The sequence below is a fragment of the Nelumbo lutea genome, chromosome 3 (genome assembly GCF_056320005.1).
Source record: "Nelumbo lutea isolate HS-2025 chromosome 3, American lotus-T2T, whole genome shotgun sequence".
Classification (NCBI taxonomy): Eukaryota; Viridiplantae; Streptophyta; class Magnoliopsida; order Proteales; family Nelumbonaceae; genus Nelumbo; species Nelumbo lutea.
In genome coordinates this window covers 29,822,447-29,836,203 of record NC_142686.1, presented here as the reverse complement: position 1 = coordinate 29,836,203, position 13,757 = coordinate 29,822,447, and the positions used below count along the sequence as shown (strand labels likewise).

The 13,757-nt window shown below is 37.1% G+C and overlaps 1 protein-coding gene and 1 non-coding gene across 2 annotated transcripts; both read right to left on the bottom strand.

Annotated features, from left to right (window-relative positions):
* Positions 1-3,046: 3,046 nt before the first annotated feature.
* Positions 3,047-7,462, bottom strand: LOC148863951 (FACT complex subunit SPT16-like). The gene is made up of 3 exons (XM_088981675.1): positions 7,086-7,462; positions 6,816-6,982; positions 3,047-6,701 (listed from the first exon to the last, which is right to left on the bottom strand). The coding sequence occupies exon 3, from the start codon at positions 6,491-6,493 to the stop codon at positions 3,284-3,286; it is 3,210 nt and encodes a 1,069-aa protein (XP_088837801.1). The 5' UTR covers positions 6,494-6,701; positions 6,816-6,982; positions 7,086-7,462; the 3' UTR covers positions 3,047-3,283.
* A 3,770-nt stretch (positions 7,463-11,232) lies between these two features.
* On the bottom strand, positions 11,233-11,317 carry TRNAM-CAU (transfer RNA methionine (anticodon CAU)). Its single transcript is given in 2 exon segments — positions 11,233-11,268; positions 11,280-11,317. It is a non-coding gene; the product is annotated as a tRNA-Met (tRNA).
* Between the last annotated feature and the right edge of the window lie 2,440 nt (positions 11,318-13,757).

Sequence of the window (13,757 nt, the reverse complement as noted above, 5' to 3'; positions counted from 1 at the left end):
CCTTACAATACCTTGCATTCCAGTTCAAGTAAATTACAGAAAAGCAAAAAATATGAAATATCAACCCAAATGAACATCATTTTTTTCATTAGTAACAGAATCAATGAGATCAACGACTGAAGTGGTAAGAAATGATCCAAGGACTTGCAGTTTAACAGAACATAGTTCTCCATAGAAGAAGACGGCAGGTCAGGATTCTTATAGTGCACCCCAAATAGTTAGAATTAAGGCTGAGATGAGTTCAGTTGAGTAACAAGATCAACAAGAAGCAGCCCTATGCTAAATCATGTATGTCTTCCCATATAGCCCAAGTATACAAAGGTTACCCTAGGCACCTAGGCAACAAGGTGCCCATGGAGGGTCACTTCGTATAAGTGTCTAGCTATTTTGTACATGATGCTAAAAGTATCTTTGTATTCTTTATATTTTGAGAAATTGAGATTATAATAATAAAGTAGAAATTGTTACACTAAAATATTTGTTTTGTAGGTTTATATACTAGTTTAATTTTATTATTTTCTTATTTGTTAGGGTTCAATCAACACACATGTTGGCATATGCTGTCTTGAACCCATGAAGATATCAAAGCTTGAACTGATAAAAAAGGAAGAACTTAAAATTTTGTCTAATTCTTCTTTTCCTGAGACAAGAACAGGGTCTCAGCCCCTATATTTTTGAATCTTCTTTTCTTTTTCTTCTCATAAATATGTTGATTTTCTATGTTTTAATATCTTGTTTATACTTTTTATAAGATTTTTGATAACTACTAGTGAAAGATGATTGCTGGTTGCTATGGAGCCTAGGGACTTACCCTAGGATTCAAAGGTTAAAAAAAACACCTCGTCACCTAGACAATAAGATGCCCGCCTGTCAATTAGACTCGCCTTGGTGCTTTGAAAACTATGGACATCCCAATTATAGATGTTCCTTAAATGCCTTTGCTACAAAACAATTGGTAAACACCACCCTAGACCCTGGGCTCCAGGTTTTTTAAGGCCTTCTGAGAAACTTTTTGTATTTTTGCTGGCCTCAATGTAATAGATTAAGGGGAGTGGAGTGAATCTCATACTGCAGCAGAAAAAATGGAAACCTAGAATGTTCTTACTCTAGGTATGCCGGCAGTTTACAAAGACGCAATCTTTGTACTAGTTTGAGATCTTCACCTCCTTTATTTGTGGGTAATGTTAATAAATCTCAGAAGGGAAGTGTGGCTGAGCATGTTGGTGCTCTTTACAGTCTATCAACAAAACTGAAAACCTAGTTATAAAATTGGCTTTCTCTTTAATGAGGGGATAATCAAGGTAGAGTTTTTTAATGGGATGGGAAGAGAGCAACAAGCAGGGTTTAGAACTCTGGTATAAATCTAAAAGAAGATGAAACCCTGTAGAAACAGTGTTGCATGAACACTCCTAAACAGACGTGTTTGTGTTGCACACATGTTGGGATTCTAAAACTAAACAGATTTCTTGAGGACACTTCTACATTTCCTTTTTTTACATTCTATCTCATTTGACATAATAACATTTCTGCTGGACACTTCTCTGTGTGTCGAACACAAACATGTCAATTTTTCATATAAAATGTTACTTAGAAAATAGAACAATGGCAACATTTTAGACCCCTTCTTGCAGGTAATATAAAGTTATAATTTAAACAATAATGAAGTATTTTAATAGTATATACTTTTTACTAGACATCTCCACATTCCCAGAACGTATAGCACCCAAGACTTCCTCAATTCCATATGATGCTCAAAATTGTTTCCACTTCAGCAATTAGCATCATAAGCCTTTTTCCTACAAACTTAGGGAGCTTTGAGTTGCTCAACATTGATAATCAGATCTTCAGACAGGCAAGCCTCCTCCCACTTCTACTCCACTAACCAACCATGGCTTAAGTTTCTGCAGTAATAGAACTAGCGTAAAAGGTGAGAGAAAATTCCTGATGTATATACCTGCCTTATCTCATTTAATTTATGACTTATGAGTAAATGGTCCATACCTCCCTATATGCAAATGATCTTCGTGCCTCCCATTCATAGTCATATGGAATCCCCCTGATCCAACCCAGTATAGCAATAAATGGATTTCCTTCCACAAATGGGAAATTAAATTCATGTAACTTCACACAGAATTAGTGAAAACAAGCTTTTCTGGCAGGTCTTATGCAGTTTTCAGAAGTATAAAATGGTTATGTGGATGGCGAACCACATAAAGGGCCTCAAGAACCACTAACCAATTTATACGCAGCCCATGAGTTAACTCATTTTCTGCTAGTTTGGTGAGCCAAACCATCTAAGGGCCTGTTTGGGACTGCCTAGCTGAAGATTAAGCTAAGCTGGTTCAGCTGCTTTGAAGCATTCTGGATGAATTATTCATCAAATGACTATCTAACAGCTGATTTGGGTTCTCTGAATTTTTTACTAAACATAGCTTATAGGCTTTTCATGTCAAAGCCCACCTCAGCAAGCCAGAAGCTGAGGAGATGGTGAGGTTCTATTTGATGGTGGTCCTGGTGGACAGTGCATGTGCATACCTCGGAAATTTTCTATAGCGATAATTAACTAAAATAGATAATAAAATCAGTGCATCTTCTTTTCAAAGACTCTTCCTACCCATTTTTGGTACACATTTGACCCTTCAGAAATCACAAGAAAAGTGAATTGGTAGTTGCAAATGTCTTTATTGGGTTGATCTTTACCAAGAGATTATACTATGGCTAACCCATTGTATGGAATATTCAGATTTCAGTATGTGCAAGTTTTCACTTATGTCATTGATAGCCTGGTGGAGCTATGGTCTACAAAATTCCATAGCCCTTAAAGTCTGCATTCTGTTTCCAGATTCAAAATTGGTTCAAGCAAAATTCCGAAAGTTAATAAGATGAAACTACCCACATTGAACATGCAATAAAAGAATGTTGGCTTCATTCCTGATGTATACGGATCATGGCCAATGTCATCCAACAACAGATGATTTTGCACCATAAAAGGTTAAAGAGATGCACAATTTTAATATGGCGAATATAAAAAGAGAGCTATCATAACTAGGCAGAAAAAAGACCAAATAAATCCATTGAAGGGAAAAAAAAAAAGGTTCATCTGCTTCTAACAAAAGGAATTATTCCCTGATATACAAAAGCTAAGAAGTGCATCTACCAATTTCATCTGAAACCCCTAAATAAACAAGAAAAGGCAAGATAATATCTAGTACTGTTACTGCTGCTCCAGATGCTGCTGGCATAACTACCACATGGTACACAAGACAAAAATTTCTATCATCCTTCACCTTAACTTTGCCCGCTTAGGAGGACCACCTCTAGGGTCTCTTTTGTCAGGGACCCGACCTTTCCCAAAGGCCTTCATCTTCCTTCTCTTCCTCTCCTCCTCACTATCTGACTCATCACCTTTCTCCCTGTCAGCATTGCTAGCTTCCCTTTCCAATTCTTCCCATGTTTTTCCCTCCTCTTCCTCTGAATCATCCTCAGAATCATCCTCAGAATCCTCTGATTCAACAAGTGACTCACTGTCATCTTTAGATGATGACTCAGAATCAGACTGCATATCTGATGGCTCATATCCCTGATCTGACTCCTCTGAGTTCTCTGAGTCTGAGTCACTTACCTCCATGTTCAGGAATTCCCATCCCCCATCCTCTATGAACTTTTCTGGATCATCTGTAATTGTCTTTAATATTTGCCGCCAGTTAAGATTCAGCCTGCTCTCATAGTACTTAAGGTCAGTTGTATCAAGCCATTCCTTGATGCCATCAAGAGCTGTGGATGGGATGGAATCAATCCGAAGGACATCTCGCTTGAAGTCCTTGAACACAATTGTCATGTCAAAGCTCTTCTGCCCAAGCCCAACCCTCTCCAGGTTCACAATCTCAATCTCACTAAGGGTTACCACCAAGAAGGGTGTCTCTATCAACTCAACCAGACAGCTAGAAGTGGGGACAATGAAAGCAGAGGCCTTGTGGGGAACACCATGGAAGCCTAGCTCCCTCAATGGCTGATCAAACTCAAGGTCAAGATCACGGAACTGGGGCTGTCCCCAGAGGTCATTCACCTTGTTAACAAAGTTTTGGAAGTCCATATTTATTTTATTTTTGCGCTCCCTTTCCCTCTGCTCCTCCTCAATCTCATCTGGATCATAGGCAGATCGCTTTCCACCGCCTAGGGTCTGGACCACATCCATGACCTCAACATAGAATTGGACATCTTTAGTTTTCTTGTTCCCTACCATGATGTGATTGTGAAGGTGGAAGTGCAGGAGGGTAATCATCTCCTTCTCTGCAGGCTGAAAAAATGCATGCTTGATATTACCAAACATGACATCTACACGCTCATCTGGCCTTGAAGTAGAAAACCGGAACCCATTTACATGGGCTTCCAGAGTACCAGGGATCTTCCTTCCCCTACCACCAAAGACAGGACGGATCCACAGGTCAGACAACCTTATTGGCTTGAATTTGTTACCTGCAAGCTGCAACTTCTCCTGAGTAACCAATGTAGCCCTTTCAGCTCGCTCTGACTCTCTTGATGCAACCTGTCGCCTGAGGGTCTTGATCTGTTGTACCACTTCACTTATGTGCCTTGGGTCCTTGGAGCGGAATGAGACCTCCTTCAGATATATAGACCCTTGAAACTTCAGGGAGTTTGAATCGTGAGGATTGAAGGGGGTCCCTGGTACATTGAAGATTATTCGGATATAGCCAGTCCGATTATTATCCTGTTGACTAACAACAGTCTTCACGTTGCCTACATGGAAAGGGACCATACTTCCATAGATTGGCAAGATGATGGCCTCATTCTTCTGGTCAATCTGAATAACCAATTCTCTTGTTTGGGGAATATCATTCACGTTCTTATAAGCAATCAACTCACCCGATGCCCTCACAGTCCGACGACCATCCCCTGTACCAGACCCACCCCCAGCCAGCCTCCTGGCAGTTTCTTCATTCTTTTGGCGGGCAAGTTCTGCCTGGTGCTGCCTCCGTAGTTCTTCCTTTGTCATCTCATGGTTGTCTGACCGAAGTGTCGCTTTTGACAAGAATGCCTCTGTGCCATTAGACTCAGCCTTCACATTTGGCTGTTCTTCCTCCTCCTCATCCTCATTGAAAGAGTAGGCCACATCCTTGACTGCTTTAGAGCTGATTGAAGTCACAACTTCTGGGAGCTTTTCACCAACAATAACTGTATCTGCAAGCAACAGAGAGAACTTCTCGGTCTTTGACTTGTTGGTCTGAGCTTGCAAGTTCTGAAACCCAAGTGACACATTAAAAACCATCCCAGACTTTAACACACGATCATTTTTAGCATTCAGGCTCAACCCTGATTCACGAAACTCAAGGCCAATCCCAGTTCCAGAAGACTTGGTCAGGTTTGCAGCCAATTCAGGAGCATCCTTCTCAACTATAGACAAGGCAGCTTGGTAAGCAGCACTGACTTTATTCCCGGGCTTCAATGCATTGATGGCTGACTCATGGGCCTTGAGGAGAACTTCATAAGCTTTACTCTGAATAGCATTGGCATCAATCAAAAATGTCCTTGCAACATTAGAGCAGTAACTATTATAGCGGGACCCAATTGCACATATGATCACACTTGTGGAGTCATAATACAGATTCTCATCACTGCTTGAAGCACTCGGTCTGAGATCAAAGTCTCCCCCACTCTGAAATATGGGAGGGTAGCAGATATCAACATTCTCTGCCTTGAGCTTTACTTTAACCTTTGCAGGCTCAAGTATGGCTTTCTCTGTGTCATCCATCAATGAAGAATGAGAGACCTTCTTCTCCTCATCAATTATCTTCTCAAGCTTTGGTACAACGAAATGTTTCATCACAGATGAAGTCAAGAATGCTGCCTTTTTGACATTCATAAGCTCAATACTGTCTTTAACAGCAAACAGGTCAGAGAACCCATTTGTTACATCGCCAAGTTGGAACCCAGAATTTCTTAGCTTTTCAGCCCAGATCTCCAAAAGATTCCCTTCAGGAGCTTCTTTCACTATGTACCCAATAACAGGAGATTCATGACCATCAGATTTTGAGTGAACATGTACAGCCCGCAATATCCCATCCATCAATGCAGATCCATCATCACCCCTTGCCTTTACATGAATCACAACCTCAGCACCAACCGACTCTTTGGCTGATTTTTTCAGGGTTTCCAGCAGAGCGGCCTTCTTCTGACTACACAAGAAATGGATCTGCTTGTTCGTGAAAACCATGATTGTTTCTGGAAATTCGTAACCAAGCAACCAAATATTCAGAGCCGAGGATTTCAGGTACCGAAGGTCCTCAGAAGCCGGAGGAGTGGCTATTGCAATAGCATCAGAAGAACCCCATAGATCATTCTTGTGTTGATCCCAGTGTGAGTAAAAACTTTTCAACCGCTTGTTAAAGTTCTCCAGATTAATGGTATACGTATTGGATTGTCCAGAAGTTTTACCATCTGGAGCCTTGACATTCCCATTCCTATTATCCGCCATTAAGGGTTATTGAATCTAGAAAAGTTCAAAACTACAATAATTCCTCCAAAGAAACTGATGAATAAATTAGATGACGAACAGCTTGTAATTCTCAGCTTTCCCCTTGTGTCAAATAACACCTCACAAATAACAAAAGCAATCAGAATCCCAAACACACTGCAACAGGAACTCACGATTTTTCTTGTACTAAGTAGCGCCAGCCCGTTTCCTGTAAAAGAAGGTATAAGAGGCGCAACTAGGGTTACTTCAAATCCCTCTGAATCTCCATGAAAACATAAACCACGACTCAGAAAAAAAAAAAAAGAACTGAATAAAGACTCACCTTTCTTGTACTCAGAGGGAATCCTCTCTACTACCAGTCATAAGAAACTCTCTGATGTTAGGGCTCAACTACGTCTTATTTCTGCAATCCCCAAAACCAGTAATACGAGACCGCCAACAAAACTGAACCTCTTCTCCTGTTTCACAGTGGCTGAAGGTTCCCGTCCTCTGTTGCACAAAATTTCAAATCCAAAGCTACGGTTAGGGTTTTCGCTACCTGCAAACTGAAAACAACGACGGAATAAGCAGAAAACAAGATGAGAAACTTTACTGGTTATGCTTCCCCCGAAGACTCGTTCCACGATCCTCGGATTAGAAGGGCGAGGTTTCGAAGTCTATTAGGGCTAGGGCGAGGTTTCGAGTTTGGGTCTCTGAAACTGTTTGAGAGGGGGGGGACTAGGGATTAGGGTTCCTGAACCCGATGGGAATGGCGAAACTCGAATATAGAATTCACGAACAGAGATGAAAAGTGAAGAAAAACAAGAAAGAAAAGATTAGGGGAAAGGATGAAAAGAAATCTGAATAGCTTAAGATTGGAAAACAAATCGCAGAGAAGAGAAAACGAATCGAAGTGAATAGAGAGGGAAATGGAGATCAAGTCTTGAATTAATCAGTCCTGCTGTGTTATATATCGCGCTATCGCGCTCCCTAAGCGCTCTCCCAAAATCGGCTCCTTTGTTCCCTCGACGACGGGTATTTACCCTTGTGATACATGAATTTTACCGAAATGCCACCAGTTTTAGTTCCATGGAAAGCTATCATTTAAAGTTCCAATGAAATGGCGAAAATACCCTTGTCACGGATTTCCTAATTACCCTGTCAACCGGAGGACACAATTCGTCTCCTGATCAGTTTCTAAGGGGCTTTTTTGGAGATGCAGAAAAATGCTATTGTCTCTGTATGGAGCCGACGTGTCCCTGGCCGTTCATCTCCACAAGATGAATATTTTAATATGAATATCTGAAATCTCGTTTCTACCCCTGTGGCCGCGGCAAATGGCGGGTGGCGGGAAAAATAGAACTCTTAATCTATTCTGGGTTAAAAATGGCGGGAATTCATCGAAAATATCAGAACAGTACCGTTGGAAAGCATATAGGTTAAAATGTTGAGTATCTACGATTTCCTGTGTACCTTTAAACATAAATCTTTACCTTTGCCTAATATTTTGAAAAAGATGTAGTGCAATTTTATTTACACTCTACATTACAAATGTATGAAAGTGCAAATGAAAAACAATGCAAATTTTGGTTTAATTTTATTTTAGGCTTTGTTTTTATTTTTCTTCAAGCCTTATTTTACTTCATGTGTATTATAATCAAACAAAATACAGCAAAAAATTGAAACAAGGTTTCACATTGTACATATTTCCATCTGCACTCCTTCCAAACTAAGCCTAGGCCCAGTTTGGAAGGAGTACAAATACAAATATGTACAGTATAAATACATACAAAATATAAGGTTTTGCACTCTATACATTTGTATTTGTACTCCTTCCAAATGGAGCCTTGGGTTTAGTTTGGAATGAGTATAAATACAAATATGTATAATGCAAATATATACCAAAGATAAGGTTTTGCACTCTACATATTTACATTTGTGCTCCTTACAATTTGAGTAAATGGAAATAACATTATGTCTCAAGCTAGAAATCAATTTCTTATTAAATCTATTTTGTTATATGGGTCACTCCTATTTTCTATATTAATGTTTATTTTAAGTCAATGTTTGGAACTAATGGTGTTTCTCGAGAGGCATTTTCTCAAAAAGTGGTCCTCTATGCATTACATTTTCTCATAAAACTTTTTTTTTTTTTTGTTTTTTATTTGGTGCCATTGTTTTTGCCAAGGATCAAAATTTCGTTACGTATTGGCCCATATTGAAGCCTTCCCGACATGCCCCTACAAGGGGTGTTTCAGGCCAGCAAGTGGTTCAGATGGTATACCGGCCTTAAACCAGCCCCTCTGAACCAATTTAAAAAAAAAAATACTGATACAATCCAATATGCCTTACTGACGTTGCCTTGTATCGATATTTTGAACCTTGATTATTGCTTCATAAAAAAAATAAAGATTTTAATCATGGCATTGATGTGGTGCCATTTTACGAATAAATGGCATTGATGCCAAAGACTTACTAAGATGACTATATTGTCAAGAGGCGTTGATAAGATTCACCTACTAAACTGAAGTGGTACTTTTGGGATAGGTTATTTCATGTAAATAATAATGGTGGGTTAGGCCGTTAGGGTTTCCGAAAACCAAGGATTCTAAATATTCTCTTAAAAAAAATGGTGTTTTGGTGTTTTGTTATAAGGAAAGACACACGGATAATAGCACCATTTCAGCTTGAGTGTCTAATAGAGCCTAAATATTTAAAAATGCACACGTGCAATAGTTGTTTCCTTCTCTAGTATAGCCTAAAGTGTCTTGAGGTCGTTCATCTAGAGCTTGGTTATTTGGTTAAACAAAGAGATGTAGGATTGGTTTGCAAAGTTCCTCGGATTCAATAGGATAATTCTTCTGCTATTCCTTGGGGCCCTACTCATTCTTCCCATTTGAATGTTCAATTCAAAGATTTTTATAGACTCAAATCTTGAGTGCTTCTGGGATGAAAAATATGTTAGGACAATTTACTATTAAACAAGCTCATCATGAGACGCCACTCATTTAGTTGGTCAAGGGGATTTTCATTCCCATTGATCAAGGTATTCATGTTCTTGTTTTTTTTTTTCAAAATTTATGTGGGGTTCATGGATTTTTTTTTTTGTATCACTTAAATAATACCTATTAAACACTTAGATGGGATAAAATTGCCCCTTTTAATAATGATTTGTTTGGATAAAACATTTATTGTCTTATTTACTTGGGAAATAAAATAAGATAGGTAAATGCACTAGCTGGGTAATTGGGTAAGTGGTTCATGGGAAGTACTTACCCATGTAAGTAACTTCCCCAAAAGCGAAGGGGGACTTAACCCCAATGTAAAATTAACTCTATGGGTTTCCATGATCCAATTACTCTAATGGATTGCTATGTTCATATTGTCCCTTGGGTATGGGTGGATTTCAAGTGGCTGGGTTGGATGGGATTAAAATTGTTTTGTATCTTGTTTTTATTTTTGCATTTATATGATTCGAAATTGTTTTGTATATGTACCTACAAATTTATGTTTCCACCCTTAAAAATCATATTGATTTTTTTTTTGTCAAATGGGATTGTTCAAAAGTCTTGAACACCTATTGACCTAGCTAGGGATGCAAATGGATTGGATCGGATTTGAATTAGGGTATACTCGAATTCGATTCGACACTGTTCATTTCAGATCTGACCCAACCCGAATATATGATCGGATCTAATAGGACTCTATTTGAATTTGAATCCTATCGGTAAATCGGATCTTCAGATCTGATTCGGTCCGGTTTATTTTCTTAAAAAATTAATAAATTATTAAAAGAAAATACAAAATATACTAATTTAAATAAAGTAAAAACAAAAAATACATGTTTTTTTTAATTATTTTTATCATATATACATGTTTTTTTGTAAAAAGTAAATAATATAACAAATTTATAAAAATATAATATAAAAAATATATTTATAAATAAATAAATAACATATATATGTAATATATATATATCAGATTGGATCTTCTCGGATCAAATAGGGGGGTGATCCGAATCCAATCCAATTTCTAATCGAATCCTATTATCTAACCTGAAGATCTAAACAAGAGTGATCTAAATTTGACCTCGGATAAAAAAGAACCAATGGTAATATAGCATCACTACCCAACCCGAATATATGATCGGGTCTAATAGGATTCTATTTGAATTCGAATCCTATTGGTAAATTGAATCTTCTGATCTGATCTAACCCAACTTGTTATATTTAAAAATTAATAAATTATTAAAAGAAAAATAAAATATACTAATTTGAATAAAGTAAAAACAAAAACTACAAAAAAAATTTAATTATTTTCATCATATATATATACATATTTTTTTATAAAAGAGTAAATAACATAACAAATTTATAAAAATATAATATAAAAAACATATTTATAAATAAATAACATATATGTATATATATATAATATCAGATTGGATAGGGGTGATTCGAATCTAATCCAATTTCTAATAGATCATATAATCCGATCTAAAAATCAGAACAAAGGTGATCTAAATTCAACCAAATAAGATCATATATCAGATTGGATGGGATCATTTGCACCCCTAGACCTAGCCTTAGAATCTACCAAAAAAAAACTAACATTAGCTTGGATAAAAAATAACCAATGGTAATATAGCATCACTACCCAAAAAAAAATTCTGCCAGAAAGAATCATCATCGGTTCATCATCACTCAAAAAAATAGAACAAGGTAATAGATAGATGGGTTGAATGGGTGAAAAATTGTTGTTGGGGTGAGAGAGGCTCGAACTCTCGACCTCAGGATCACTCTTTTGCTATGAGACCTACGCGCTAGCCAACTGCGCCACCACCCCATGGCTATAATATGTACAATACCTTCTATTTATTAATGGTATAGCTAAACCTGCCTGTCTCCGACGAACAAACTTCCCAAAAGTCTGATCGAACCCGGATCTCCATACAATTAAAGGATGTCAATGGTATTCGAAAATTCGATTTCAAATTTGATATTTGAGATAATTAAATTGAATTCGAATAATTCAAATATGTAGTCGGTTGAATTCAGATATCCTATTTATAACGAATAGTTAATCAGATCCGAATTCGGATATGACCTGTTTCGATTCGATAAATATTCGAATTCAACTAATTATTTAATTTTTATATAAAATACTTTATATAATTTATATATTTATTTACTTTATATTAATAAAATATTTATTAATTATCTAAAACAATTAATTAATTGAATCAAATATTTGAATATTTAATCAAATTCAAATTCACATATTCATTTTCGAATTCAAATTTGAATATTGCCTAATCCAATTCGATCTATTTACACCCCTCACAACTCTACCCATGTCTACCCACGTAACATCGCAACACATATGGACAACATTTCATTATTTTCCATCTCATTCTGTTATATAGTATAATGTAAGGGAGATGTTCTCAATTCACGGGGGATAGTTTGTTGTGGATATACATGGGAGGAGATCCGGAGTCAGTCTGATCATCATCAAAGACGTCAGTGAACAAACGTTATTCAGTGCCTCAGTGAGTCAGTGGACGTTTACTCTCCTGTTGGAAGGGACGAAGGGTGATTTAATCTCATTTTTCTAAGCGATGGAAACAAGGGTTTTCTTAGGTTCATTCTACCTTCTTCCTCCCCACAAAACTCTGCACGAGCTTATTTTTTGTTTATTGTTCTTCCATTCGCAAGGAAAATTTGAAGAGGCAACTCGCGCCAGTAGCTTAGTCATTTATTTTTCTCATCATTTTTAATAAAAACCTGATTCTATGTTCTCTCAGAAGGTTTCGCTGATAGAAGAACAAGAACGAAAGGGTAACCATTCACTTACCCTTTTCTTTGTTGGCACGAAAAACAGATTATCTGTTCTTTCCTTTTTTTTTTTCTCTCTTTTTAGAAAGTGTTTCTTCAGCAGTAGAGCAAAGACGGGTAAGTCTATTTTAGCTTTACTTCTTCTTCTTATTTTTTTACATTCAAAATTACAGTTTCTTCATCTGTTGAATGATGGGATCTTTTGACTGACTATTTTTTTTTAAACCGCTTTGTTCCATGTGGTTATTATGTTCATTGTCTTGTTGTTTGAGCTTCAAATGCCATCGGAATCATTTATAAAAATCATTGGCATGCCAACAATGTACAAGAAAAATATGGGTTGGGGGATTTCGCAATGCAGATCGAAGAACCCAGCAATGAGAGAAATGATGATACCCAGCATATTTACCAAGTAAACCCTCTGAACTCCAAGTCACTCCAACTTATTGCATGAGGGTTATTAATTTCCCTAAAAACATTGGAGGAAATGGAGAGAATTAGGGATGTCAGTAGGTCGGGTCTATGTACCCAAACTGATTATTAATGGGACAAAATCATAGACTCAGAACTGTCCCGGTTAATAGTCTGGTTTAAATACAATAGACTTAATTGCATTAAAAACTGTACTTTTTAAAATAATAACAAAAATTAAGTTTTTGTAATATGAACTTAATCAAATTAATAGCAAAACAATAAGTTGTTTATATGTTAATAAATTAATCATTTTTAATTAATATTATCTATCAAATTTATCATTTTAAACATAAAAATGATAACAATTATATATTATCTGTGATGCAGGAAAGATATAGTATCCGAAGAGCTTTGACCAATCAAAACCCACCCATGAGATTTATTAAATAACCCCTGATTGGCTACCACGTTTATGATACCAGTTGATTGGGAAAAAAAAATCAGATATCATATTTTTCTCATAGCATAGTCGATCCCTTAATAAAATAATTGATTTTGGATATAAATTGGTTCAGGACAGGCAAGAAGTGAAACCAACCCAACTATTAATTAGGACAAAATCATAAAACCAGAACCATTATAATCAATTTGGTTTATTCGGGTTTGTCGGGTTTTTGGTGGAATGAAGAGGCGGGGAAAAAGAGTTAAAATGGGCCATTTGGGGGAAAGTTTATTAATCCAAATAAGTTGGAGGACCCATAATGTGTGAGATGTACGGTGATAGATGACGTTGGCAGGGTTGGCAGGGTGTTGGAACACATTTTGTTGGCGGGTGATCCCACTTCTTAACCAAGGGATGCTTCTTGAGTCACCCAAGCGATCTTAATCACCAATTTGATATGGCACATTGAAATTAGAAAAAGCTGACAGCTTTTGTGAGATGCAATCATGATTTTTAAATCAGATCAGACTTGACAGTCGGATCGGAAAAACTAGAAACCAGTCAGGTGACTAGTTCCATTTTGCCCCAAAAA